This window comes from Notothenia coriiceps, unplaced genomic scaffold, assembly GCF_000735185.1.
Source record: "Notothenia coriiceps isolate Sejong01 unplaced genomic scaffold, NC01 NC01_scaffold00029967, whole genome shotgun sequence".
NCBI lineage: Eukaryota > Metazoa > Chordata > Actinopteri > Perciformes > Nototheniidae > Notothenia > Notothenia coriiceps.
Window position 1 is genome coordinate 130,529 of NW_011362668.1, and position 27,766 is coordinate 158,294.

Here is a 27,766-nt window from a genome sequence, read left to right on the forward strand (position 1 = left end):
GGGTGAGATTATAAGTAAAGTAACCATATGAACAATGTGAACTTGTGCCAGGATTTGTACCTACACTACAGTCTTCGATAAATCATCTCCTTAGTGTAAATACAACAGAATGCAAACATGATCTGCAAAACGAAGGCCAGAAATGAATGTGCTGAACAGTATTTGGCCCAATGGATTGTCAAAGCACGGGTCAGCTATTGAAAGGTGGTCAATGTCAGCTCTCTTTCAAATAAGAGGAACCAACTGTGTCCATGCAAATGTTTTTTAAAGAAGAAATCAAAGTGCAAGAAAGAAATGACTACCTCTGGTGTGACACCAAAATAACTTGTAATTTGAGATTATTTTCAACAACAGAAGTTTAACCACATCAAAATGTATTTAATTTAACTCAAAGTAAACTATCACTGGTGGAGGGGACATTTTAAATTGAAATAAATAAAAAAAATGCAACATTTTCATGACTGTAAAAAACGTAAACAATATAGTCTGTTGATTAAAATTAGAAGAAAGTGTTTTATAAAAAAAGAATTTAAAAAAAAACACTGATTACCACTTGAGTATGAATATTATAATAGCAGGGCTATATTCAGCTTTCATTGGGGTTTTATTTTTGACACTCAGGAGGATTTCCTCTGTGCAACAGGCTGAACAAGGGGAAGAGAGCTGGGATTTCACAATAACGGATCTTACTGACAGCGGACTGCTGAAACCAGAGGCGGCCGGTAACTGCTTTGAGAAGCCAGAGGAGGACCGTCAGATGTTGATCTTGTGAAGTTAGATGGGAGTCACAACGGTCTCCGATGCTTGTGAGTGATGGTGTGAGGACTCGGTGAAGGGAGACTTGTGCGCAAAAATGCGGATTTTTCTCCCTTTACTGTGTGCCCTGTGCGCCACACCGGTCCACGGTATTTTCGACGGGACCTGTCCCAAAAAAGGTAAGCTACCAGATTTAATTTATACAGCCAAAAAAACATGTTGTACGGTATCGGTGGGACGTCAAAAACAGTGTGGTAAATACTTTGAAAAGTGGAACATTTTACTAACTCACTAACTAACCTTTTTAGTGTTGAAAACAATGTTTGTGTGTTTTTTTTTGCTAACATCAATGTAACCCACAGGAGCTCTTGAGACTGTCATTATGTGTTGATTTGATTTTGATAAAATTAGACAGATTAAACTGAACTCTGTAGCAGCCTGCTTTGATTTCGCTTGAGCATAAAATGCAGATTAGCAAAAGTTTTATTTATTTGACAGGTCGATTTCAGATCACAGAACATGAACATATTTATAAATCATTCAATCTACACTACTCTTCCTTGTTTTAGACTTATTAATACGTTTTAGTTTTCTTCAGAAGTTTTTTTTTCTAAATTCAGGGAATAACTCTATTAGCAGCATGTACCAATAATTGTGCTGCCAACACTCTGCACACCTACCTGCACTATAAATGTGCTTTCACAACCTTGGTTGTGTTTGTTAAGCTGCACTCAAACTGGGGGAAGGAGGGGAGTTGGTTTTCCTTTTTTTAAACATATCTTCGAAATATATCAATCTAAACACTGCTCATACATTAGTGAATTTGCTTTTCTGCCTTGTCTGTATAGCTTCTATTCTAAAATATCTGATTTACAGGCAAAAGGCAAACAAATCAGAGTAAAGGACAAGAGTGTGTGTGTACTAAAAGGGCAATGAACTACTCTCGTATTTGTGTTATGTCCCCACTAAGGTCTTGGGGACCTGGAGACAATAACACACTACAACCAATAAAAATGTGGGAGTCAGCGTAAAGGTTGACAAAAGGTTTATTTCTTGTAACCCTTGAACTGAACAGAAATTGAACAGAAATACTCTGTGTGTGAGGAGGAGGAGGAGTCAAAGGAGATTGTGCCAAACAAAAGAACCAAGGATAAGAAAACCAGGCCTATCTCTACATCTATCCTTTGAAACCAAAACTCAAACAAAAACCCTCAATAACTGAACTACTCAGAATTGGACAAAACAGAATACAGGGGTGGCAACAATCCGCTAACCTAGTGTGTCTTAACATTAGTTACCTACGTGATGAGAAATGTACAGGGTACCCCAGACTTACCTAACTCCTCCACCTCTCAACACACACACTTTCACAAAGGTCAGAGAAAACAAAGAGAATGAGTTGCTAAACACTGCAGTCGAGTTCAATCTGGAGGCTTTACACACACAGATACAGCATAGCCTTTCTGAAGGAGCAAATGACTGAGTTTGAGAGCAATCACAAAATCTGCATAATTAGGGGATGTCAGAGATGTAAATGTGAGATATGACCCGATACATGATCAGGAACAGAAAAAGAAACCATAAAGAAAAGACACTTTAAAAGAGGAAGTTCAAAAGGAGTTGTTAGTTTTGGTTATGCAACAATGCATCATATCTTTGCTGTGCCGACCAATACTCATGGCAGATATGTGCAAAAGATTAAGGAAGCCCTGAGAGGCAATTAAGTAGAAATCTGCAAATCTATTTTTAAGACAGATCAAAATGATTTTCTCTTCTTTGAAAGAAGAGAAAATCATTTTGATCTGTCTTAAAAATAGATTTGCAGATTTCTACTTAATTGCCTCTCAGGGCTTCCTTAATCTTTTGCACATATCTGCCNTTCATTACAGGGCACCTTATGCTCACATGTGCAACCCTTTATAAGTATTTATATTTAAACTTGTATATTTTCCACATGTGTATATATTTTTTATATTTGATAAACTAAACCTTAACTTTTTTTTATTGTTTCTATTTCTGAAATATTTTGGACTGTTTATTTCTTGTGTCTTAATTTCTCTTATCGCCTTGTGTTTTTTATGCTGCTGCAACGCAAACATTTCCCATTATCTATCTATCTATCTATCTATCTATCTATCTATCTATCTAAGTATACATATGCAATATGCATGCATGAATTTGTGTTTGTTTGTGTGCCTTAACTATTTGACAGTGCCCCTGTAGAAGTAGGCTATCCAATAATTATCATTGAGTAGGCATACATTCTCTTTGAACATCCATCTGCTTCATTGAGAGTTCTTGTCACGTTACACATCCTATGGCTCAAATAAGTGCCCATTTTAATCTTTGCCCCTGGCTTTTTAGTAATCTTCACATAACTGGTTAAAAGAAAATTAAAGGTCAGTGTTCCTAATCGAGCTATGATTCGACCCAATGATTGCATTTTTCTCCTGATTTTTTTTTGGACATATTTTGTAGCAATGTTTATTATGGAGTACTGTGGACCATTTCCCAACTATAAACTAAATCAAACAGCTTTGTATCAAGGGACATAGCCTGGGACACTCGCATCATTGTTGCAGTAGTAAAGAAGGCCTTTTTTCATTACAGGGCACCTTCTGCTCACATGATTCAACCCAATGATTGCATTTTTATTATAAATCATCATTCAAGTTGTTTCTTTCATTATGAAAAAACACCATTACCCATAAACCCACCCGATGACGTAGTAAACCACAGACTTCAAGATGGTGCTTGAAAGTACTATGGTCTGGTAAGAAATTACAAATATGTTTTGAGTTAAATATTAAGACTGCTAACTTTATTCAAAAAACGGTCGGTAACTAAATAAGCATGTTTTGATATAGTTTGCCTGAACTGTACAGGTTTGCTTGTTTTGTTTATGATTTAAGGTGCTTAAGCTATTTCCTGAGTCACTATAACCTAGCTAACGTTAGTCAGTTGCAGCTTCCAGCACACAAAACGACTTGTTATCTACGTTATTTGACAAGTTATACTTAAAAAAACGAGAAAACAATGTAGTGTCGCTAACTCAGGTTGATGTGACGCAACTTTAAAGTAAATAGTGTGCTTCAAATTAAATAACATGGCTTTAAAGCCTTAGCATTAGCTAGCTAACAACAATACTACCTACTGTCTTTGTCATAACATGCATCGCTCTGTTGTTTCAGTTTCTTTGTCCAACCATGCTGCCGTGTTATCCAGTTATCCTAAATACATTCTCTCTGTCAATGTTGCATGCAGTTAAACGCAAGACACAACATGAAATACCTTGTTTTATTAAACAATGTCAATAAAACGTTTCATAGGCAGCAGTACTGCAGAGCTTTTTGCATTGATTTCCATTCAATTAAATGACCCGTTGTGTTCACTCGGGCTATAACAATAAACGTGTCCTTCATTTTTTAATATAATGTTGTTTTCTTCTCTTTAAATTCCCAAAAAAGTGACAATCATATTTCCCCAAACAATGTGTTCACAATGCTTGTCTTTGTCCAACATTAATCCAAGACTCTCAAATGTACAACGTAAAGCTGCAAATCCTCACTTTTAGAGAAGCTGAAACTATTGAATGGTTGTCATTTTCTGTTTTGCTAAATTAATTCATTGAAAACTGCTATTATAACGAACTGTTTCAGTGTCTGCCCCTTAAAACACTTAAACAGTGTTCTTGTCGTATTAATTGTGGTCTGTAATGTACACATATTTGTCAAATCAATGGAATATACATCTTTAACAATGCTTATTTTTTCTTATCATTTCTTAGTGTGGACAACAGTGAGTATATGCGCAATGGAGACTTTCTGCCCACCAGACTACAGGCCCAGCAGGATGCAGTTAATATGGTTTGTCACTCGAAGACTCGCACCAACCCTGAAAACAACGTGGGCCTCATCACCATGGCAAAGTAAGAGGCACTGTGTTTTAAAATGAGTTTAGTGACATTAACATATGTAACTGAAATTAATTACAAAAGTGTTATTTCCCCATTCAGCAACTGTGAGGTGCTGACTACGCTGACACCAGACACAGGCAGGATACTGTCAAAGCTACATGCTGTGCAGCCTATCGGGAACATTAGCTTCTGCACCGGCATCAGGGTGGCACATGTGAGTTTATGAACTTCATAACACACTGCGTTCATCCTGAACCGAAAAAGTAGCTAAAAAAGATGTGCAAGGTGAAATTTTAGGAACATATGTATATGCATAAATATAATGCAACCGTCATTATGTAATAACACCTGTGCTTTTCTTGCATCAAATGGAAACATTTCTTTGTTGAAAAATATATTTTGTCCTATTTGTCACTTAAACGCATTTTGTCAGTTAATATTTTGTATGGTTCTCTCTCTAGTTGGCGCTGAAGCACAGACAGGGCAAAAATCACAGGATGCGCATTATTGCTTTTGTTGGCAGCCCGGTGGAGGACAATGACAAAGATGTGAGCGGCATTCTGACATTAGTCAACATTTTACGCATGCTTTGATACTGACTACCAGGCAGAAGACTTTTACAGAATGTGTATCTGTCACTTACGTATTTTTATTTTCTTGTAGATGGTCAAAATGGCAAAGCGTCTAAAGAAGGAAAAGGTCAATGTGGATATCATTAACTTTGGAGAGGAGGTATTTTTTCATTCATATTTGACCCACACTTAATCATAATATAATGTGCTGTATTGTTCTTGGTTTCTCTGATACCTTGTCTAGTCCTCATGCTAACTTTCTTCTTTCTCACCGATGTAGGAGATGAACACAGAGAAGCTAACGTCCTTCATAAACACACTGAATGGCAAAGAGGGAGCTGGCTCCCACCTGGTCACAGTGCCTCCAGGGCCCAGTCTGGCTGATGCCCTGCTATCCTCACCCATCCTGGCTGGAGAGGGGGGGGCTGCGTTGGGCCTGGGCGCCGGAGACTTTGAGTTTGGAGTGGATCCCAGTGCAGACCCGGAGCTGGCCTTGGTAAGAGAGCAGGGAAAGATGCTGTTGTGTTTATTGTAATCCAAACTCTTCTTGCATTTTGTGTCTAAAATCCTTAGGACTAGTCATCCCTTTTGCTGTTTTCTTTACAACTGCCTTCAACACCAACATTTTGTTCTGTCTTCATTGTATATTTGTGTGTTGTAATGCTACTTGTTTTGTATTAGACTGTTTCTTCCTCTCTTATCGTCAGGCTTTGAGGGTGTCTATGGAGGAGCAGAGACAACGACAGGAGGATGAAGCTCGCAGAGTCGCTGTCGCATCCGCTGCTGAAGCTGGCATTCCCTCTCCTGCTGCTGATGGTGAGAACATTCTGCCAATATTACTTCAGAAGAGACATTTTACCCCGAGCGGGAGTGTGTTCACACAGTGTGTTTTCCCCTCTTTCTGTTCCAGAGTCTGAGGATGCCCTGTTGAAAATGTCTGTTCCCCAAACAGAATCATCCACACCAGCTATCCCAGACTTCAGCCGCATGACAGAGGACGAACAGATCGCCTACGCTCTGCAGATGTCCATGCAGGGAGATGGAGCAGGTTAATCATAGATTTCTAGTTTTCCCTAAAACAAGCTGAGACTTAGTACGCATCACATCCACAATATAATACAATGTTTAAGGCGGAATGGAGGAAGAATCAGTTGATGTAGCTGGTGTCCTGTATATATTTTACATGTATACTTTGTATTTTCTTATCTAAAATAAGCCACAGCCAAACTTAAATAAATATTACCTTGACTTGCTGACATTACAGTGATTGGTTTGTCTGTAGTGGCCCTGGCCAGGTGGATACTTTGGAGCCTAGAAAAACATATCCACATATTTTAAATGTGATAAATGAGTCAACAACAATTGGCTAAAACAGTTTGTACTGGTCTTGGGTCAACATTTACAAATTTGAATGCAATGTGTGTACTCAATGAAGCATTACAGAACAAATATGCAATACTTTTATTTATATCTAGATATTAGACGCAGTTTGAAATTTTCCTATTTTTGCATTGCAGTTCATTAAAAAGCCCAGACCAAAAATGACGGCAACATTTCTGTTTCATTTATCTTGCAGAGTTTGGTGCTGAGGACATGGACACAGGAGCTGACATGGACTCCAGTAAGGCTAAGGTAAGGACAAGTCTTTATTTATTCTCATTTCTCATTTTCATCAGTTGGAAGTGTGTGATAACAGATAAAATGTGTAATTTTCTGTGTCCAGGATGAAGAGGACTACGATGTAATGCAGGATCCTGAGTTCCTTCAGAGCGTCCTGGAAAACCTTCCTGGCGTAGACCCTAATAACGAGGCCATCCGAAACGCCATGGGCTCTCTGGCATCTCAGACAGGCTCCAAATCTGACACCAAGAAGGATGAGGAAAAGAAGAAATGAACATCCAAAGAGACAACCTTAATATATTAAAAAAAACAGAAGATTGCATGTCATGTGTCATCATTAGCAGTACTCTCCTCAGTACAGGAACCAATTAGTTACATTTCTGTTTATATAGCTCTGTTAACTGTACAAATATTTGCCTTTTTTCAACTTTAAGTTAAAGGACTGTTGTGATTTCATTGTTTTGTGTCAAGCAGATATGGTTACTTTTGAATATTTTGTAATATAAGCACTGAGTAAATGAGCAGATTTCCTCAATAAATGTACAGAATACAATGGGGCTTTTCATCTGATGCAGAAAATGTATTAACTAATACACAATACCCAAACATATCAAGTTAAAGACGCCACTGGTATATAACGCAGCTAGCAACCAGTTACACATGCATTTAAAGATGAAAGATGGGAATAATTCATATGACTGAGTTTTAACGAGTGTCAATACGAGATGCATAAACCGCTGAGGGATGTAAAACGTCATGTTACTTACGGAAGCTACTACTACTACTACTACTAATAATAATCATTTATATATATTTGTTTTGTTTGTTTTTCTAGAAGAAAAAAAATATGGTCATAGATAATCATCTTTACTTATCATATTTCGAAAACAGTTTGTAAACTTATAGATCAATACACATATGATACAAATATATTCTTATAAAATGGGCCATTTTACAAAAATTGGAATATACTTTTGTACAAGTAACATTTTGAATGCACAACTTTTATCTGTATTTTTAAAAAAAAGAAGTTTTGTAAAGATCACTGCAGTAACTATTATTAGTTCAATATTACTGAGATTGAGCTTGAAATGGTAAAAATTACAAATGCTTTTGCATCTTCAATTTTGTAAACAACACGTGAACATGTGGGAGGCGCCTCACCTGGGAAGTCTCTGTCGCACGATCTGGTGACGTCGAACTAATGCGTCCAAGAGGAAAGTCAGGAACCAACTTCGCCAACTAGCAGGTAATTCGCATCAAATGCAATAAGTGCTAATGCTAGCTTTATCTGCAGCACAAAACACATTAAACATAGCGTAAGAGAAGCACGTTAGTTGAGTGTTACACTGATGCAGCTAAAGGTAGTTTTTGGCGACGTGTAGAAAGTTGGCTGGTTGACGTTAGCTGCTAACATGTAGCATGTCGTTAGCAGCAGGACCCACTTGTTGCAACATGACAGTGAAGTTTGACACTTCAATCGGCCACTTTATTGTTTCTTTAGACATGTTTACTTTCATTACTTAAGTCTGGTAAACAAAATAACACACACAAACATGTTTGACAATTTCTAATGATACCAGCTGTCAAAAAAGTAATTTTGGTATTTTTGCTGCGTCTAGTGTTAGTACAACAGTTTATAAAGGATTATCAAATGAGTTCAGCTTAAAAGTATGCAGCCGAAAATGAAACATATCCTTCTTTCTTCATGTCAACGTTTTTAGATTGAACTGACATAATATCTGACTGATGTGTTGCCATTATAGGTTTTGAGCCTTGTGCTGGCAATGGGGGACATGAAGACCCCAGACTTTGACGATTTGCTAGCAGCTTTTGACATTCCTGACATCGATGCCAAAGAAGCCATTCAATCCAGTCCAGAGGATGAGCGAGATGAGGTGGGAACTAATGCAGAGGAGAGAGAGAGCGGGTCTCCTTCCTGCTTTCCCCGCCCTCCTGCCTCACATAGTGAACCTCCTGTGGTCAGTGTTATTGTGAAGAACACAGTACGGTCCGAGTCTTTTGAAGAGGAGGAGAAGTCTGCCAGGGACAGAACAGACAATGCCTCAAACAGTGGCTTAAACTCTCAGGTTCAGGTCAAGGTGGGAGACATCACCTCACAGCTTGGCCTCAAAAGGTCTGCTGAAGCCCCTGTGGAGCCCCAGGCTGCCAATGGCTTTGAAGGATCTGTCCCCAGGGATCAAGGACAGTCCACCACAGAGCCATGGCTCCCTCATTCCCCATTCAGGTCTACACTGAATTTGAATGAGGGTGAAAGTGATACAAAAGCTGAGGTTGGATCGGTTCAGCACAAGACTGATGTCATGAACAGTTTGAAGCCCCTCCTCTTCTCCCAGTCTTCGACTAGTGCTGGTCCTAACTCCTCAACTCCTCCCTACCCACACTTAGTCAGCCCTCCGCACTCTCCTCAAAAGGAGGAAATTAGTAAATCATCATCCTCTCCTTTACCGCAAAACGGTGGTATTAAGGCTGCAATTAGACATGTTATGCAGTCAGATGATGATGACTCAGAGCCAGATTTAGGAAGTCCACTTGTGATCCAGGAGAGCCCAGAATCTGTCATGTCCTCCCCCCCCAAATTTAGACACAGAGCAAGACTACGGTCTGAGGCCATTGGGACTCCTGATACTGCTGCCTGTCTTGTTTCACATCCTCGCCCGCCGCCTTCTCTTGCCCCTGCAAATCCTAAACCCCAACACAAGGGGAAGGGTAAACCGACCACTCACCAATCTCCCTCCACCGCTCCTCAACTACAGAGCCTCCCCTCTCTCACCTCTAGCTCTGCATCAGTCCAAGAGGAGACATACCCAGAGCATGTGATCGATGATAGGGACTCACCTGAGAGCCCACCGCCCAGTGAGATGGGTCTGGTTGTCTCCAAGAAAAGCAGCTGCTCTGAATCGGCCATAACCGCAGAGAACCACAAGGACTCCAGTCTCCAAGAGGAGCTCATGGAAACTGAGTGCAGAGAAGAGGACAGGCAGGGTGACGCTGAGGGGCAGAGCGACAAGATGGCTGGAGATGAAGACAATTTAAATGAGGAGAGCTGTGGTGCTGGCACTGAGGATCCTGTGTCTGTGTGTGCTTCAGAAACAGTTTCATCTCCATCGCTTCCCCTCAAAGTTAAAATCAAAATGCCTAAAGGCAGCATCAAAAGGACTGTGACTGGTGTTACCCCTAAAAGAAGGGGAAGAGCAACCACCAAGAATGTGAACAGTTCAAAATCTTCCCCAGAACCTAAAAACACAAGATCTAAGAAGGAGTTATCACAGCAACCTCAGTTGCCTGCGATGACGATGCTGCAGAATGCCTGTGCCGCAACGCTGGAAGGTGCCCGTCTGGTCAAAGACAAAACCGTGCTGGACACCAAGCCTAAACTTTCTACAACAGCTGTGAGCATCACTAAAGCTTCCACCCTGCCCTCCATCTCTGTCTCCACTCCCAGAGTCAGCCCGGGTGGGGTCAACCCTCGCAGCCTTGGTCAGAAAACCCCCAACAGTGGGATGACACTTTCTTCACCTTCACCTCTGCTGACGCCCCAAAGTAGCAGCAGACCAGCCTCCATAGTGAACAGCACCGGGGCGATCATTTCCAAAACTCAGACCAACCTGGTGGAAGCTTTCAACAAGATCCTCAACAACAAGAACCTGCTGCCCAGTTATAAACCAGACCTGAGCTCGCCTCTTCCTGCAGAGTGGGGCCTTCCTCTTCCTGCACAGGTGAACTGTCACTGTTTAGACAGCTGTTGGATATATGATCATTTATGATATTATACTGAATGCTTTGGGTTTTTAGACTAGTGGTCTCTGAACAAACAAGTGATTTAAGAATGCAACATTGAGCTTTGGCTTAGTTTGACTTTCTATGGACAAAACAATAACAATTGAACCGAAAATGTATAGTTGAACTCTTAATCAAAAGAATCCTTAGTCGCAGCTCTAGTTGTGTTAACTGCAACTAGGTACGCCTGCCACAAACCCATACATAGATTATTAGGTAGAACCAGCTGCTTTGGCACTTAAAGTTAAATCTGATAATGACAAGCAGCCAAACTGTATCCGTTAGATGATAATTTGTTTTAAGAAAAAGTATATATGCAGGAAGAGGATGTGTGTGTGGTATAACTCATCTGATATTGCATTATGAACAGTGTCATGTATAAAACATTTTCAGTATAACATTCCTCTTCCAGAAGGAGTAATTGGTTTTGATACCATAATCATGACATCATGACAATCTCACAGCACTTTTTTACATGGCTTTATTTCCAATGAAGTGATTATCGAAGAAGATGAATGTCTGATCCCCTGCAGGGTTACCGCTGTTTGGAGTGTGGAGATGCCTTTGCCCTGGAGCAGAGTTTAGCCCGGCACTACGACCGGCGCTCGCTGAGGATCGAGGTGACCTGTAACCACTGTGCCAAGCGGCTAGCCTTCTACAACAAGTGCAGCCTGCTTTTCCACGCCAGAGAGCACAAGGAGAAAGGCCTGATCATGCAGTGTTCACACCTGGTGATGAAACCCGTTCCTGTGGAGCAGATGATTGGCCAGCAGGAACCCACAGCTGGTTGGTCAACGTTATCGCTGTCTCAGAATATATTTTCATTTGCCTGTATGCAATCTCTATTATTAGGTCTCTTTTGTCTCCCTCTTCAGGGCCGTCACCATTAAAAGGCCAGGCCACTCCAAACACAAAACCCCAGCCACATCAAACGGTATCCAAGAAGAAAGCAGAGGCATTGCAGTTCATCAGTAATAAATGTCCTGAGTGCCAGGCTCAGTTTAGCAGCAAAGAAGAGGTGGCCGAGCATTTCCAAGAAATCAAACCAGCACAAACCTCTGTGAGTCTTTTGAGCGGGAGGATAAAGAGAACATACATAAACTGTGTTGATCGATGGTATGAAAGTTAACTCTAACTCCATTTGTTGGCCTTTCTTCTTCTGTTGTTCTCTAGCCTTGCACAGAGTGTTCTCCTCCCATGCTGCTGCCCAACAGCTGCAGCGCCGCGGCTCATCAGCGCATCCACCAAGGCTGCCCCCCCCACGTCTGCCCTGACTGTGGGGGCACGGCCAAGCAGCCGCTGTTTCAAACACACCTTGACGAGATCTGTTTACATTTTGCACGCCGCATCGGATACAGGTGTGACATCATTGTTATACCCATCAATTCTGTTTATATGGCTATGTTGATCTCTTTACTCTGCCATTGTTTGGGGCCATTTACTATGTAAACAATTGGCCAAGTTTGATACCATCTGATGCATATTGTTTAGCCAAGGATGGATTCACGTCATGTACCACAACATTTTCAATACATTTAAATAAACTCTTTCTCTCTCTGCAGATGTTCCAGTTGCCTGGTGGTGTTTGGAGGACTCAACTCAGTGAAGGCTCACATCCAACAGGCTCATTGTGATATGTTCCACAAATGCCCCAGCTGTCCCATGGCTTTCAAATCTGAGCCCAGCACACAAAACCACATCAACGCCCAACATCCAACCCTCACCGAAGGACAGACCATGTATATATATACACACTCGCATATACACAAAGATGTGCTAATGAAAAGAAATGTTTCCTTTTCAATAATCAACCTGGCTTTTATCCTTTCACAGGTCAATCTATAAATGTGTCATGTGTGACACAGTTTTCACCAACAAGTCCCTGCTTTACGTCCATTTTGACACGCATTTAACCAATCAGAAGGTCCATGTGTTTAAATGCCCTGAGTGCACCAAGCTGTTTTCTCAGAGGAAATCCCTTCTGGACCATTACAAGGTAGATGCATGATTTTATAGGAATCATTGAAATAGTATCAATTAAGTTAAAAAATAAAGTAAAATATATCCCCCTCGTAATGTCATTCTCTTTTCGTTCCTGTTCCTCAGACTCATAACACTCCACCATTAAAACAAGAGCTGCCTTCACCTCCAGCCCCCTCCTCTTGTTCCCGGCCGTCAGTGAAGATGGAGAGCTCAGATGGAGAGGAATGGATGGATGAAGATAAAGAAGAGACAGCAGAAAAGATGAAGACCCCCACAGGATGGAAGTGTGCGCCTTGCCATTCCCGCTTCACCGACCGGCAAGACTACATTTCCCATATGGCTGAGCAACATAGCAAGGTCTGGATGCATCCCCTGCTGTTTAAGATGTCAAAAGAAAAGGTTTTTAGAGCTATAAATGAATATGCCATATGTTGTTGTGTTGTGTAGAATCTGAAGAAGTTTCCTTGCAACAAGTGTGAGAGCTCCTTCACCACCACCTCCAGCATGAGACGACACCTCAGAGACAAACACAAAGCCGGGAGTCGTAGCTTTCGCTGCAAGTGAGTCACACACATTCTGCAGAGTAAAAAACACTATGTTGTTGAAGTGGAAAGACTATACCAAGTCCAAGTTAATCATTGCAAAAAAGCCAAGATATGTTCTTTGTTTTTGGTAAACTGTTGAAAAGCCTTGGACTTTTAAACAATTGCTTGGTAACAATCCAGGTGTAACTGTGATTCTTAATATATAAGTAAACTAACAATATGAAACCTACTCAGATCTTCACTGCCCTTACTCTACCATAGAAGTACATTGTTATATTTAAGTGGTGTGTGTGTTTGTAGGTTTTGTATTGAGAGTAAGAAAACCTTCAGCAGTAGAGCGTTGTTGGAGAGGCATGTTCAGCTGAGACACAGAGCGGAGCCCGGCAGCCAGGACACACTGATGGTGAGTCACTCTTTATGTTAACAAGTCAAACGGGAAACACTTGAACAAGATGTAAACGGCAGTATTGGTGATTTCCTCCGGTCACAGGGGGGCACAGATGAGGCGGACAGTTCCTCAGAGCAGGAGGGCAGTGTGGGGGCCGGCCGCAGAGCGAGGGGAGCTGTGAGGATGGAGCAGGACGAAGAGTCCACAGATGGGGTGACTCCAGTGAAGAAGTCGCGGTCGTCCTCCTCTGCTCCGGCCCCCTACTCCCACCCCGAGTCTGGATTCCGCTGCGCCCCCTGCGGCTTCACCGCGGCGGACCAGGCTGTGTTCCTGCAGCACATTAGCAAGCACCGGCGAGGGGGGGCGGAGGGGGGAGGGGGCAGTCAGCAGTGTTTACAGTGTGGCGCCTGCTTCACATCCCTCTCCTCCCTGTCGCGCCACCGCTTCATCTCCCACAAAGTGAGAGAAGCTGAGCAGCAGTCCCTCGGTGCACACCCAGCCCCCCCCCCAGGTAACAACAGGAGCCACGATGATAAGAGCTCCCTGGATGGTTCTGCCCCAGCGTCCCCCTCCTCTCAATCCTCCAACGCTCTGGGGAGGGAGGAGGAGGGCACGCTGGCCTGTAGGGTTTGCGGCAAACGTTTTGAAAAGGCAACGGATCTGAATACTCATTTCAGAACTCACGGTATGGCTTTTATCAACGCAAGGAACTCTGGAAAAACTCCGTAAGACGGAAAATACGTGAGGAAGAGCATTGTGGGTATGTGATCGCAAGTGCCTTAATTACTGTCATCTACACTCACTTTTGCACTGACCAAAGAACAGTGGTAGAACTGAGGCTGTCCTCTGTATGTGAACAGTTTGTAAAACAATCACGTGTGATTTTCACTGGTGGAGATTCAACTCTACTTGTGACCCTCAGGATCTAATGCTGCATTTGTGTGTTCATCAATGATACTGCTCACATGAAAGCCTCTTCCTGGTCCGTAAACAGGTAGTCTGACTGCTGTGACCACATCACATAATAATGTGCCAGCGATGGCTGTTTTATTTAATGTTGTTGGACAGCAATTGAATGTGTCCGTCTTGATTTCAATGGTTCTCATCCTCTTGAGGAGACATTTCAAACCTGTGTAATTCTCTGTGAAGTCCTTTTCAATAACTTTTAAAGAGTCTTGGCAGCAGTTTAGTTTCGGTTAACTCGGTTACAATTAATGTTTATATTCTCTCATTGCCAGCCATTTTCAGAAACATACATGTTAGTTTGTTTGTTGGTTCCCACCTCTAAACGGAGCCATTAGCTTCCATACATTTCTGTGTATATGAAAACTAAATTACAGGGACTTGCTTAAAGTAGTTAACCCATCATATTTCCTTTTTGAGTTTCTTTACAGTGTTTCCTTGCTGAGCTGCAATAGAGGGACACTAACACAAAGAGGAAATATTGTTGAATTACTATGACATATTTTGAAGTGGAATTTACTATTAAACATTTAACTATTAACATTAAAGGAGGTATTCCTTCTTTGTGAGCAACAGTTGGAAGTAAAATAATGTATGTTAGCATTTGGTTGTGGGACTTGTGTGTCTAAATGTAGTTTTATGAGATTACTGTAAACAAAAGATCCAATGTGTGTCATTATGTTTATTCCTTGTGCTTTGCAAAGAAATGTTGAACATGAAGATCATAGCCATTTTTATTTTTATTTAGTCTTTCGCACTGCAAAAAGAGAAATCATTGTTGCGTTTCTTAAATAATTACCCCTTCAATGTTCTGCAGCCTTCACTGACCTGTTTGCTTGTGTTTACTTCCTCAGGAGACTATCCAATGCTTTTACACACCATGTTGCATTTAATGTTTTTGCATTGATACAACTATTTTTAACCTATTGTTTCTAAAAAAATAAAAAAATGCCACATGATCTCTTTAATTTTCTTTTTCGTTGTCTTTAAATACCCTTTCAACTGTACCCCAGAACGTATGTTACTATTCTTTATTGATATATGCACTTGTCATTCTTACAGTACAAAGACATCCTACAACGAGATCACCTGAGTGACACACATTACCTTTCATCCTATTAAAATATACTTTCTTATAGAGATATAGAGACAGAATATTTAAAAGCAATAATAAAGGTTCCTCACACAGTTAAATATATCCTGAGTATGTAATTGTTGTTGTTTAGTACAGCCTGCACTCACAAATTATATCAGAAAATCTAAAAGAAACCATAGTCCTCACAATAAGAGAGACATGTCCCTATAACATAAAGAGTCTGCATGTTGGTGGGTAGGAGCTCCTGCTTGTGTTGCAGCGGGATGTGCAGCTCTCAGTTCTCACAGCAACAGCAAACCCATGAGGAGGAACAGCAGCGGCATCATGAAGGCTGAGATCCCCTCGACGCTCATTGATGGAGCTCCTGAAAGACAGCGACACGAAGATGGATGTAATGAACTCCGCACTGTGAGTGATGTACTTAAGCAATAGCTCACGACAGGCCGTGGTATATGCTCATTATATCACCGCTAAGGGGCGTGGTCCGGCCCGACGCGAAGCAAACTGCCTTCGCTTCGGGCCGGACCACGCCTCTTAGCTGCGTAGCTAACTAGTAGCGCTAGCTTTAGCTAACGTTAGCTAACGAAACGAACTGCCGAGTAAAATTGGAAAACACTGGTAATTAATTATTCTATCATTTGTAAAACTACGGTGTCAAAAACGACAATTTCAAAAATACCGATTCTAATGGTCAGATATAGATATACAGATACTAAAGATAGGCATGTACTTGCTTTCAAGCAGAACACAGGGGAAAACAAATTTAGCGGGAGTGTTTACGTGTTCGGCGTAATGACGTACAACGGCCTCCGACCATTTCTGTAGTCCTATTCAGCCACTCGGTACAAACCCATCGTTTTTCAGACACGTTAAACTTTTCAAAAATCACCAGTGGGATCACTGCTGATGTATTTAATGTCGTAGAACAAAACGTGATTTATCTCTTAAATTTGTGTCAACCACAGACCTTATTTCGAGCTATTTTCCAAAACCCTATGGAAAAAATGCATTGCTTTTTGAGGAAGGAACCGGAAGTGCTAAAAATGCTAACTTACTTCCGGGTTTTTGGACGCGTCACTGCGGTTCTCTATGAGCATATACCACGGCCTGTCGTGAGCTATTGCTTAAATAAACCATGCTAAGACAATTTTCAGCAGTGTCCATGTTTGTTTTTACCTGAACGGTCAATTCTTTGCTCTTGGTCAGTTGACCCGGTAGCGGCTCTTTCAAGAGCGGCCAGCTGCTCGTCTTTCATCTCCGCTTTCTGTCCACTGGTTACCATGGCAGCGTTGTCAGGTCCAAGAGACAACAGCTGATCAACATTGAGACTCTGGGGGTAAACAAAATCAACATCCCCTTTATCGGCCAGTATGAGTTTTTTCAATTACACTCAATGTACACAAAGTGGACATAACAAATAGACAAATGCAGAGAAGAACAAAAGAGTGCAGTATCAGCGCTGCCATCTGCAGCACCACAGGAAGACAATCCCTCAGGTAAAATCATTTATAAATACCTTGCTAGAAGAAATAGTGTAGCATTGTTATGTAAGTATTAAGTCAGCAAAAATGAATAAAAACACTTAATGTACTTGTTATGACAAATGCCCTCTTTCATGCTGTGATACTGTACATGTATACCTTGTATTATGACTGATGCATTAACAATGTATTTTAGGACCATTTCAATTTTTTAACAGATTTACTTACAGAAATTCAAAGTTGATGGAGTCGGTTGATTTTGAATTTTTTTGAGGCAGAATTATTAAGCGTTATATAATGGGAATATATGCGTTAAAAAAAAAATACCTAAAGTAAAGTACTTGTGTAGATTTGACTTCCAGCTGATATACACATGACAATAGTGACCATAAGTGACTCACAGCAAAGATGCGTGGTGGTATGAGCGCGATGCAGGGCTTGCTGATGAATGAGAAGACTGACGATTTTAAAGAAGCAAACTCAGTTGCGTCCAGCCCAGCTGAGGAAGACACAAACAGAAGTTGCTGAGCACAAAACGAGAACCAAAACTAGTTTCTGCAGTAGATTCGAGATTCAAAGGTTTTAATGTCAAATGCTCATAAGTAGAAATGGCAATGAAAATGTTATGACCAGAGCTCCCCCATCGATTTAATATATATAATAAAATACAATAAAAAATAGTGTAAGAAGTCTTAATAGTCAGTAGGCAACAGTTAAAAGCACTTCTGATGAATAGCTAAGACAGTGGGGTTAAGTTTCCTAGAGACAACTGAAAGTAGAGGGGATTATCTAACCGGCGATGTTGCCCAGCTCAGATACTTGTGCTTCATCCCAGCTGTTAGGATTTCCAAATGCAGACACAGCGAGACGTTTCAACTCCTGTGATTTACTGTAGGAGCAGGCAACACTTCCCACTGAGCCCACAGCGTCCCTGCGACACACAAACAAACATTAGAAACTAGTCCGAGTTCTTAATTCTGCTCTTGACCAGGTGATGCATACTTTGTAAACTTAAATTAAAGTATTGATAATAGTTACATTTGCTACCGAACTAATTCAGCATTCAGAGGTATCATTTATTTAAATAAAATAATGAGGGCAGATAATAATAATAATAATAATAATAATAATAATAATAATAATAGGGGAAAGTCATCAGAGACATAGATAGTGGAAGTTAAGGGGATATGTTTAGCTGCATAAGATAAAGACAGAGTTTTTGTCTTTTTCCTCCTTCTCTTGAACAATTGAATGACTAGTTATTTCTGTATGGTGCACTAACTTGAAGGCGTCAATGTTCAGCTGTCTGATCTCAGTGGAGTCGAGGCCACAGATGAACCTGCTCAGCATCACCATGTCTGCTGCTTTCAGCTGCTTCGCCGTCAGGCTGTTATATTTTGAAGCACCCTTCCACACCGACTCCATCTGATGAGACCATAAATCTGGATTAGTGAACGCTACGATGATCAGTAAATTAGTATATGAAGCGGCTTCTATACTTCACCTGGGACTCGGTCCAGCCACAGTTGGCAGTTTCCTCCAGAGTGTCCAATAGGAAAGGGAGCTTCTCGAGGTCTTCACTGGGGAATCCCCGAGTTAAACATCCCAACTGCTTCACCTTACTCTCAGTTATCTCTGGAACCAAGTTCTGTGAAAAACACACAAACACCTACATGTTTTACACCTTTACCCAGAGAGTGATAGTGCTGAACAAAGGTTTATGATCCCTATTTTGAAGGAGTTCTGTACTTGGATTATTCCAGATGTTGAAGTTTTAAATCTTATGTAGATCAAGTAAAAGTTGTTTAAAAGGAAGACACCAGATTCATAATATATCATGTTGACCTTTGACTGCAGAGGGAGTTTGAGCATTTGCTTAGTTTAACTGAGTTACTGTAGACAGTGGTAATTCCTTTTTGTCTACAAGCACTGTACCTTATCTGTTTTGCTTTTGAGCACGGCCAGTTGATCTGCGTTGTAGTCAGGGACATCTCCAAGAGTTTCTACAGTAGCAAGGAAGGTTTTGTCTGACATCCCATCCAGCTGTTCGACTGACCAGTAGACGTTATTCATTCCCAGTTCTTCAATCATCTCCGTAGTGACTTGTTCGACTATGAGAGACAAGAAAGAAACAAATAGAGGTTGAGAAAAGGAGCATTCAGTAGAAGAATGCACCAAACACCTGTGTGTGATGTCCTCACCTGCTCTCTTTTTACGTGTTGCATTTGATGCGGTTGTGGTGAGATCAAAGATTTTCTTTCCCAGGGCTTTGGAGGTGTGTTTGTGTTTCGACTTCAAGAAATACAGAACATCCTTCAACCAAGGCTGCCCGATAGAGAGAGAAAGAGAGAGAACATAGGTCAGAAGGCGTCATGAGAATTACAGTCACAAATAATAGTGAAGGAGAATAACACCTTATTGGGCAGAGTAGATGTCTTATTTTCATCCAAAAGGACCAAAGCACCAAGTTCTTCCATAGTCTCAGCTGACCAATTAGATGGATCCCTGCAGGAGATTTAAAACATGCATCATCGAAAAAGCTTTTTTTTGCAATAATTTAGGCTTTCACAGGGATTATTTCTTACCCAAAAGTCTCGCTGACCAGCTGAACCAAATCTGCCACGTGGCGACGGGGAATATGCTGACAGGAAGCCATGGCACGGAGGCTGGATTTGAGGACTTCAGGGGCCATGAGGGGGCCTCTCATGAGTTTCAGTTGGGCAGGCGAAAGCTCACACAAAAAAGGTCCAAGCCTGGACACGTCCTCCTTGGTCAACATGGATAAGTCTGTCCCCTGCAGATACACAGCAAATATCTCAAATCATTGCTGCGCAAACTGGACTCAAGTGATAATGCGTGTGGGGAACCGGCAGGTGACAATTCAAAGAAAAAACCTGAACAATAAGTAAGCAGAGAAACACATGCTTCCACGCAGGGCTCATTTTAAGGCTTGTTGGGTTTATTATGTGGTCTTCAGTCAGACCTCAACTCAAAAACACCAATCAAACTTTTGAGACCAGTGTGTTACACTGACATCACTATCAAAACACCAAATGAGGAAATGTCTTTTGTACTAGAGACTTGGACCAATGTATGCTAAGGAGCCATTTATGTTGCTCTCTTGAGTGTTTAGGCTTTTCCTTTAAGTTGTCTGTATCCTTGTTGTGTGTACATTAGCCAGGCAACGCAGAGCTCTCTTGGTGAATGTGGGGCGAGACAGGGAACGTTGAGGTAATGAGCTCAGGTCGGCCTCTTCTATCTTGTCGAGTAAGGTGGGACACACAGAGTCAGGCAAATCCTCCACCTTCAAAGGCCTGTAAGAAAAAGATAGAGGGATAGAGACCAGTAATATTTCATTACTTACTCCTTCAAACAAAGTGAAATAAATAAAAGACTGTTTATTTACGGCAGCCGAAGGAGTAAGCATGTGGAGATGTTTTTCATCTCCTCCTCAGTGATGTTTTTGAAGTAGTCAGGTCTCTCTTTCTCCAAAGAAGCAAACCGCTTTCGGGCAGCGCATCCTGCCTGGAAACAGATATTCGTAATCCATTGGTATACTCCACACATGTTTTATTCACATATGTGTGTAGTACTTTGTATGACGTAAATACACACCTGGCGTTTGGAAAGCCACTGCGGATCCTCTGTTACAGCCTGACCCATGTCCCCAGTATCACTGTCTGATACGTCGTCGATCATCTCACAGGTTATTCCCTGCATCACTGAGCGCAGCTTCTTAACTCTGTCAAGTGAATGTAAGTCATTGCAAACACTGTTACAAGAACACACGGATAAAATAACCAAGTAATATGTCTTTGTAAAGGTTTTCTTATAATATTTTTATTGTGGATACTCAGAAGTGATGATTTAAGTCAAGGGTCATTTGCTTACAACATGAAGACAGTGTTTTCTGCTAATGTAAGAACCACTATTTCAATATATAATGATAACGACATTTATGATTATCGAAGATTTGAGAGGATTATAGTTGTTACTTGTTTATTTTAATATTTAATGTTACTTCAATGTTATAAGACCTACCAGGTGTTTAAATACTTGAATGTCCTTGAAAGTCTCTCAGTAGAAACCCATGTTTGCTTTGTCAGATGTTCATATAGCAAGCTTTTGTATTGCATTGTATTAAATATGGTTTGTTCACAGCTGTTTATATCTCACCTATACCAAAACTTATTTCCATTAAGTATCTTTTTTGCCAGGAAAGCTGCCTAAAGAACAGGAAAAAAAAGACAAAAACAATTCACAACAAATTCACCATATGTTTTGTAAATACATTCAACTAACTTCATAAGTGATACATGTATGAAAGCTATTGTACTCCAGCTTAGTTAATTAATCAGGAACAGTTACATGGAAGAAGCCAGATAATTCAGAGTGTGTTAAAAATATAAAAACATAATAAAATGTGATAACAATTGTGTGCTTTTGGAGCAAGGAGGTTTGCAGGGGCTTCACCTGTGAGCGACTCCATGTTTTATCCCCCACTTGATCCAAAGAGACGATGTTTGCTTCAACTAGCCTGCTTAGGGGAAGACTGCCGAGCAAACGGCCGGACAGCTTCTGCACCAGCAGTGAGGGAGCCACGTCTTCAAGCAGCTGAAGGCAAGCACTCAATTACTTTTCATAATATATAAACAGTATTTATAAATGGTATTAGTCGGAGATGGGAAGTAAGTACATTAATTATATACTTAATTACAATTTTGAGATTTTACTTAGTTTACTTTTCTTTACTTGAGTATTTCCATTGTATGCTACTTTGTACTTCTACTCCACTACAATAATTATAATCAAAACATATCATATATATTATTCTGAAATGTACCAATCGGCATACTGAGTACTTTTACTTTTCGTACTTTAAGTATATTTTGAAGCCAATACTTTTGTACTTTACCTGAGTAACATTTTGAATGCAGGACTTTTACTTGTAACAGAGTATTCCTACACTCTGGTACTTTTACTTTTACTTAAGTACAAGGTCTGAGTACTTCTCCCACCTCTTATTACAGTAAACAAAACATATACTTTTTTTTATTTGACATTACAATTTAAGATTTTTTTCATTTTATACATTTACATTTTCCTCAACAGGCAGTACTCATCAGATTTAGAGTTTGTCTTAATCATAAATATAGCTTTATTTCCTGCTTCTCCTTCCTCACCTCCTGCAGCATGTCCATCCGCTGCCCCTTCCTCATCCTCTGGGCGATGTTCTTCATCCCCTCTGTGTCATTCAGGATCTCCTTGACATGCTTAAATGCACATCTTGGCAAACCTTCTGCAACTGACTTTAAGGCCAACAGATCCTTACCGGACATCCTTTTGTTACACTAAGACAAAGCAGAAGGAGATAGAACGAGAGCATGAGATACTAAATTAAAAACAAACATCCCAAAAAATACCAATCCTGTTAGGAGAGGTCACAGAGAGCTGCAGTCTGGCAACATAATATGATTTTACCTGCCGCACGCACACACACACACACACACACACACACGCACGCACACACACACACACACACACACACACACACACACACACACACACACACACACACACACACAGTTACCCCACTATGCTAGGCAGGTCACACACACACATTGTGCGACATGTATTATTAACATGTATGTTTAGTGTTAACTTTTTTGTATATATGGTCATGCCAATAAAGCTCATTTGAAGAGACTATCTTCCAGCAGCAGGCAGGCTCACCTTCTTGTCCTGCAGTTTATTTCCTATGGCGCGCATCTGGGCTCGTGTCCATTGGACGCTGAATCCCAGATCTTTGATGATGTCTTTGAGAACTGCTTTAGAAATATTAAAAAGATCTGAGGGAGTCAAGAAGGCAAGACTCTTGTCCAACTTTTCTAGTCCTTTAATGCCGGTTGCTGTCGAAAAAACTGCCTTGACAAGACGCTTCTTCATCTGGAGTCAGGGGAGGACAAAAGAAACAAAGTATTAAAGAGATTACTCTTACTTGAAATGTTACCATTGTCCCATCTGGGGGGGGTCATCATTAATAACCCCCTCAGTAATTAGGAGCGGGGTATACCTGCTTGATTCTGGGGTTGCCGTCGTCACAGCTGTCGAGCTCAGAGAGAAGTTCTTGGCTGATGTCAGGATCCAAATCTAGAGCATTGGAAACATGACAGGCCAGTATGCCGAGCCTGATGAGATAAAAAGCAAAACAGTAGTGATTAATCCAACCTTGAAATCAGCCTTTTATAATATCAGCTACTTTAATTTGTATAACAAATAATTATGATAAATGTATTGTTCTCTCTGTCATATTGAGTGTCTGTCTGTTATAATGATATCTCTCTTGTCTGTTAAAACATTCCTTCCTTACAAAACTCCAAAAGCTCCCTCATTCAGAGTAATCACTGAGTAGGAATCAATGACAAATGTCCATCTGCCCTCTTCAGTTTCACCACATGATAGAGTTTCTATCCTTCAAGATTTACCTTTGTAACTTTGTTTATTTTAGGCACTAAATAAATACATTCTATGACTTTGGTTCAACACTAATCGACACATATTCATGCATGAATACACACTTGTCCACATTCTTAGAAAACCCCTCTTTCCCGAAGCAGTCTTCAAATCTTTTGAAAAACTTCCTTCCCAGGCTGGGATTCATGTTGCTGACCATATTCGTGGCATTTTTAAAATGTTGTGAGCTGAAGAATTCACACAGCTAGAAGAGAAAGTGAAGGAAAACGAATCAGCAAAGATACAAATACAAAATGGCTCATTTTTTCTTTTTAAAGTTAATTGGCTTTTCTTCTTTGCAGACCCCCCCACCTCTTTCTTGGGAGCAGAATCAACATCCATTGGTGCTAATTTGGCGATGTAAGGTCCCATCATTTTCAATGTGTCCGAGTTCAGCCATTTCCTTTTAGGGTTGCAGCGCTCCATCGAACCTACAGATGAAACATTCATACTAAAAACAAAGGTACTGGAAAGAGGTCATGTTCTGTGATTTGCATGATTTTCCATGTTGTCCTTTCCAGTTTTATTATTAGTTGTTCAATGACATGATTCTCCACCTGCTTTGTATGATTTGCATATAAGAGGCTTGTCCAGCTCCCACTCAAACACACCCTGCCTGTCTATTGTTATCATCCTTTCTTTCATTTCAGATGCTTGGTTCGCCTTGCTTTTTATTCTCTACCTCCATCTTTCTTCCCCTCTGATTGTGTTTCCCTCTGTGCTGCCACTTCTACTTTATTAGGTACTACCCTCTGTCCCTTTCACTTCGTGCCACCTATATTTTCTTACTTCTCTGCCCTCTTTCTTTCCTCTTTCTATTTAACATAAGAGAGTGACATTTTCTCCACTTCTTAGCGAATGGATTGTATTGAAATGTTTGATTATTGTGAAAAAAGGTTACTGAATCCATTGGCTTTATCACTTTTCTTACTTGATCTTTGATCAGCTTCTGGCCTTGTTGTACAGTTGAAGTACTTCTCCATGATCTGCTCTTTCTCCCATTTTACCACCTGAGTCGTTTGGTCTTCAGACATGCCAACAAATGCCCCCTTCAGCATGTCAATCCTGGAACAAATTACCAATTTTGCACTTTTAAGAAAAGTTGGTGAGAGACAGTGGAGAAGGCAGTTGCATAAATCCAAACTCACCACTTTTCCAGGTTTTGGCGCTCTCCTACATCACTAGGAAGTTTCATTCCTAGAGCAGGTTTGTAGGCCTCCAACAGTGTGTCATATTCCTCTGACGTCATGTTCTCACTCTGTTTGGTCAACATCTCCCAGGAGATAGAGGCCACAATCGCTTGAGTGTGACATGAAGATGCCATCTGAGGGAATAAGAGAGATGGTAGGATTTATTAGACTACCATAGAGCTGCACTTGTTAATGCATCATGTTTTATTTTTTTACAAGATCTTGGCATTAGTGGGGAATACTGACGGAGGAGTTCCGCATCTGCTCGATTGTGGCTAGAAGACATTTCTTGTTTGTCTAAAATGAGAGAAACAAAGAGTTGAACAACACATACACAAAATGATGAATACAATTACTCATCAACCTTCAAGATAGCAATTTTAAAGATTAAAATAAACAATAACAGTAATCCTTTTTGTTGTCTGAATAAATATTTTGTGGTTTAAGTAATCCTATGTTTGTTTATTCTTATTATATGTTGTCCATGGTTTATTCACACCATTACATCCACTTGTGGGTCTTTGTTGGAAGAGCCTGAAACCATGCTGTCCGCCTTTGCCAAGTCACTGAGAGAAATGAGAGTAAAAAAAAAATGTGGTGAGTAAAAAACAGTTTAAAATACTTGGTTTTGTGTTTTACTGCTGATTAATGTCTGTCATTACTTTGCTTCATATACATCCTGCACAGTCAACCATAGTCTTCCACTTTTCACCTCTAATGTCATGATTATTCAGATTATTTTGTAGCCAAATAGTTTGGAAAAATAAAAAGGCAGCTCAGCATTTGAACAGGTCCAGGAAATGAACCGAACACACAGCAGACACACACACAGACACACAGAATTACCAATTCTTGAAGGGAGTTATCGGCAGCATCTTAGGCTCCGGATACCCTGTAAAACAGCATCCCCCATAATAAGATGTTGCACAGTTAAAACACATCAGGACTCGGCCAGTGTTGAGTATTTGCCATGTATTCGCTTTGACTCGGGTTACAGAGGGCACTTTGCATGCAAACATACACTGCCTTTGTTCAGTGAATCAGCATTGTCTAATGTTACACGCATACACACGCACACACATGCACACACACACACACACACACACACACACGTTCATTTAACAATTATAGTGTATTGAGCGTTCCCTCACCATTTTTCAGGCACTTCTTCATCTGATGAAACAAAGACAGACATAACATCCTCAAATGTTAAAGGTTAGAAATGATTAACTAAAACAATGTTTATTCAGAATAAACTTATTTAAGAATGACTCTTTTGACTAAAGCTTTTCACAGTCTTAATGTGATGATGCAATATTCTCTTTTTAAGAAGAAAAAACGGTGACTATAAAGATAATGTGTGGGACTTGATGAAGAGAGAAATGACTTACCAGTTTCCTGGAAATGTCTTTGATGTCAGATTTAGTATCAGGATTCCCCTCTGGTGGCTTAGCTGAACATGTAGTAATAAATAGTTATATAAAAACACAAGTTTTTTTTGTACACATAAATAAAATGCATGCCTGTGGCCATGCACCTGGAGAAGTTGCAGGTGATGGTGTTGATGCTTACCCAAGGCTGCACATGCCAAGATGAGAAGAAAGCAACATGTTCCTCCTTTAGGAGCCATGGTGAAAAGACCTGCCAGCCTGTCTGTTGAACACAAGTAAACAATTCAATGAGAGCATTAATAGAAACGAATATTAAAAAGGAATCGTTTGGACTCCTTTTACTTTGTGGTGATACACTTTTTTCCCTAAACAGTAGGTTAATTGGTTTTGTAATTATGTCTCTCTTTGTTATGGAACCTGTCTCCATGACTCCCCCTCCAGTTTTCTGATTTCCTCCTTTGAGGATTTGTGATGTAGTTACCACTTGTGTTTCTCCTCTTCAGGGAAGCTTATTGGACTTCAGAGAATGGCATGCTGTGAAAAACATGTTTGGTAATTTACAAGATGTTCCTCTCTTTCTCCCCTCTTACTCGATCACTTCTGCACTCACTTAAACGTTATGTTCCTCATTTCTCTTTCTCACGCGTTGGTGATAACTATCACTCATTTGCATGATGCTATTTCGACTCCATTTGTATACTGCCCCTTGATTTGACTTCTCATTAAATGTGGCAAATGATGACAAGGCATTGTTAGAGTTAACAAATATTACACAAAAGATTGTAATACAATATTATTATTTTGCTTGGTAATCATAGATATAAATCTTTCATCAAGGATTAAAAAATAACTATTAAAACATACAAAAATAAGTGTAGTATACATGTAAATGTAACAGAAATGTCACAGCTTCAACGTAAAAAGTTTGCAATCCAGGGTTAACGTATATATTTAATATTCTATCTGTCACATACTTATGTATATATAATACCTTGCTTTATATCATTGTTAATTTTTAAATTCAACATGTATATTTACTACTTCCTTGTTTATTTCTTGTCTTTTAATTTGTATTGTACAATGCCATGTCTTTTTATGCTGCTGCAACATAAACATTTCCCAAATTGGGATCAATAAAGTAATATCTTATCTTATATAGACTTCTTGCATTATTTTTCATTTGTATTTTATGATATATGTTGCATCGTTGGAGGAGCTCGGGTCATAACATTTTCATTGCCATTTATACACTATAGCTTATGTGCATATGACATTAAAACCTTTGAATCTGAATCTTTGAAAACAGAGTTATGTCTCTCAAAGGAAACGAAAAACGAAATTCATAAATATATACATTAGTTTTTACTTACCAAATCTATGTCAGCTCCCAGGATGATTTCAGAATCAATGCAAAAAAAACAAGATTTAGAGAAAAGTGAGAGATGTTCCTCGTCCTCTCTCTCCTGTCTGATGTGGGTTGGCTCGATGGTTACCTGTCCTCAACTGAGGCAAAGCAGGTGCATGCTTTTAAGACATGCTCTGTGTGTGCAT

General features: G+C 40.2%; 3 protein-coding genes across 3 annotated transcripts; 2 read left to right on the forward strand and 1 right to left on the reverse strand.

Annotated features, from left to right (window-relative positions):
* Nucleotides 1-3,455: 3,455 nt before the first annotated feature.
* LOC104959159 (26S proteasome non-ATPase regulatory subunit 4-like) lies at nucleotides 3,456-7,417 on the forward strand. Its single transcript, XM_010787022.1, has 10 exons — nucleotides 3,456-3,529; nucleotides 4,544-4,684; nucleotides 4,772-4,886; nucleotides 5,134-5,220; nucleotides 5,336-5,404; nucleotides 5,525-5,740; nucleotides 5,952-6,060; nucleotides 6,155-6,292; nucleotides 6,821-6,876; nucleotides 6,968-7,417. The coding sequence occupies exons 1-10, from the start codon at nucleotides 3,504-3,506 to the stop codon at nucleotides 7,136-7,138; spliced, it is 1,128 nt and encodes a 375-aa protein (XP_010785324.1). The 5' UTR covers nucleotides 3,456-3,503; the 3' UTR covers nucleotides 7,139-7,417.
* Nucleotides 7,418-8,064: 647 nt separating this feature from the next.
* znf687a (zinc finger protein 687a) lies at nucleotides 8,065-15,872 on the forward strand. Its single transcript, XM_010787020.1, has 11 exons — nucleotides 8,065-8,113; nucleotides 8,631-10,604; nucleotides 11,199-11,451; nucleotides 11,541-11,725; nucleotides 11,839-12,023; nucleotides 12,228-12,404; nucleotides 12,499-12,661; nucleotides 12,772-13,005; nucleotides 13,096-13,208; nucleotides 13,494-13,596; nucleotides 13,684-15,872. The coding sequence occupies exons 2-11, from the start codon at nucleotides 8,652-8,654 to the stop codon at nucleotides 14,308-14,310; spliced, it is 3,993 nt and encodes a 1,330-aa protein (XP_010785322.1). The 5' UTR covers nucleotides 8,065-8,113; nucleotides 8,631-8,651; the 3' UTR covers nucleotides 14,311-15,872.
* otoa (otoancorin) lies at nucleotides 14,805-27,701 on the reverse strand. Its single transcript, XM_010787019.1, has 29 exons — nucleotides 27,586-27,701; nucleotides 26,397-26,477; nucleotides 26,216-26,277; nucleotides 25,976-25,997; nucleotides 25,671-25,716; nucleotides 25,324-25,390; nucleotides 25,071-25,121; nucleotides 24,783-24,958; nucleotides 24,566-24,699; nucleotides 23,947-24,065; nucleotides 23,700-23,839; nucleotides 23,195-23,309; nucleotides 22,855-23,067; nucleotides 22,305-22,472; nucleotides 21,595-21,735; nucleotides 21,298-21,347; nucleotides 20,737-20,863; nucleotides 20,528-20,646; nucleotides 20,294-20,435; nucleotides 19,707-19,915; nucleotides 19,536-19,626; nucleotides 19,323-19,446; nucleotides 19,057-19,232; nucleotides 18,626-18,769; nucleotides 18,404-18,546; nucleotides 17,916-18,052; nucleotides 17,523-17,620; nucleotides 16,817-16,970; nucleotides 14,805-16,004 (listed from the first exon to the last, which is right to left on the reverse strand). Exons 2-29 carry the CDS (start codon nucleotides 26,452-26,454, stop codon nucleotides 15,922-15,924), a joined length of 3,309 nt encoding a protein of 1,102 aa, XP_010785321.1. The 5' UTR covers nucleotides 26,455-26,477; nucleotides 27,586-27,701; the 3' UTR covers nucleotides 14,805-15,921.
* Nucleotides 27,702-27,766: the final 65 nt, after the last annotated feature.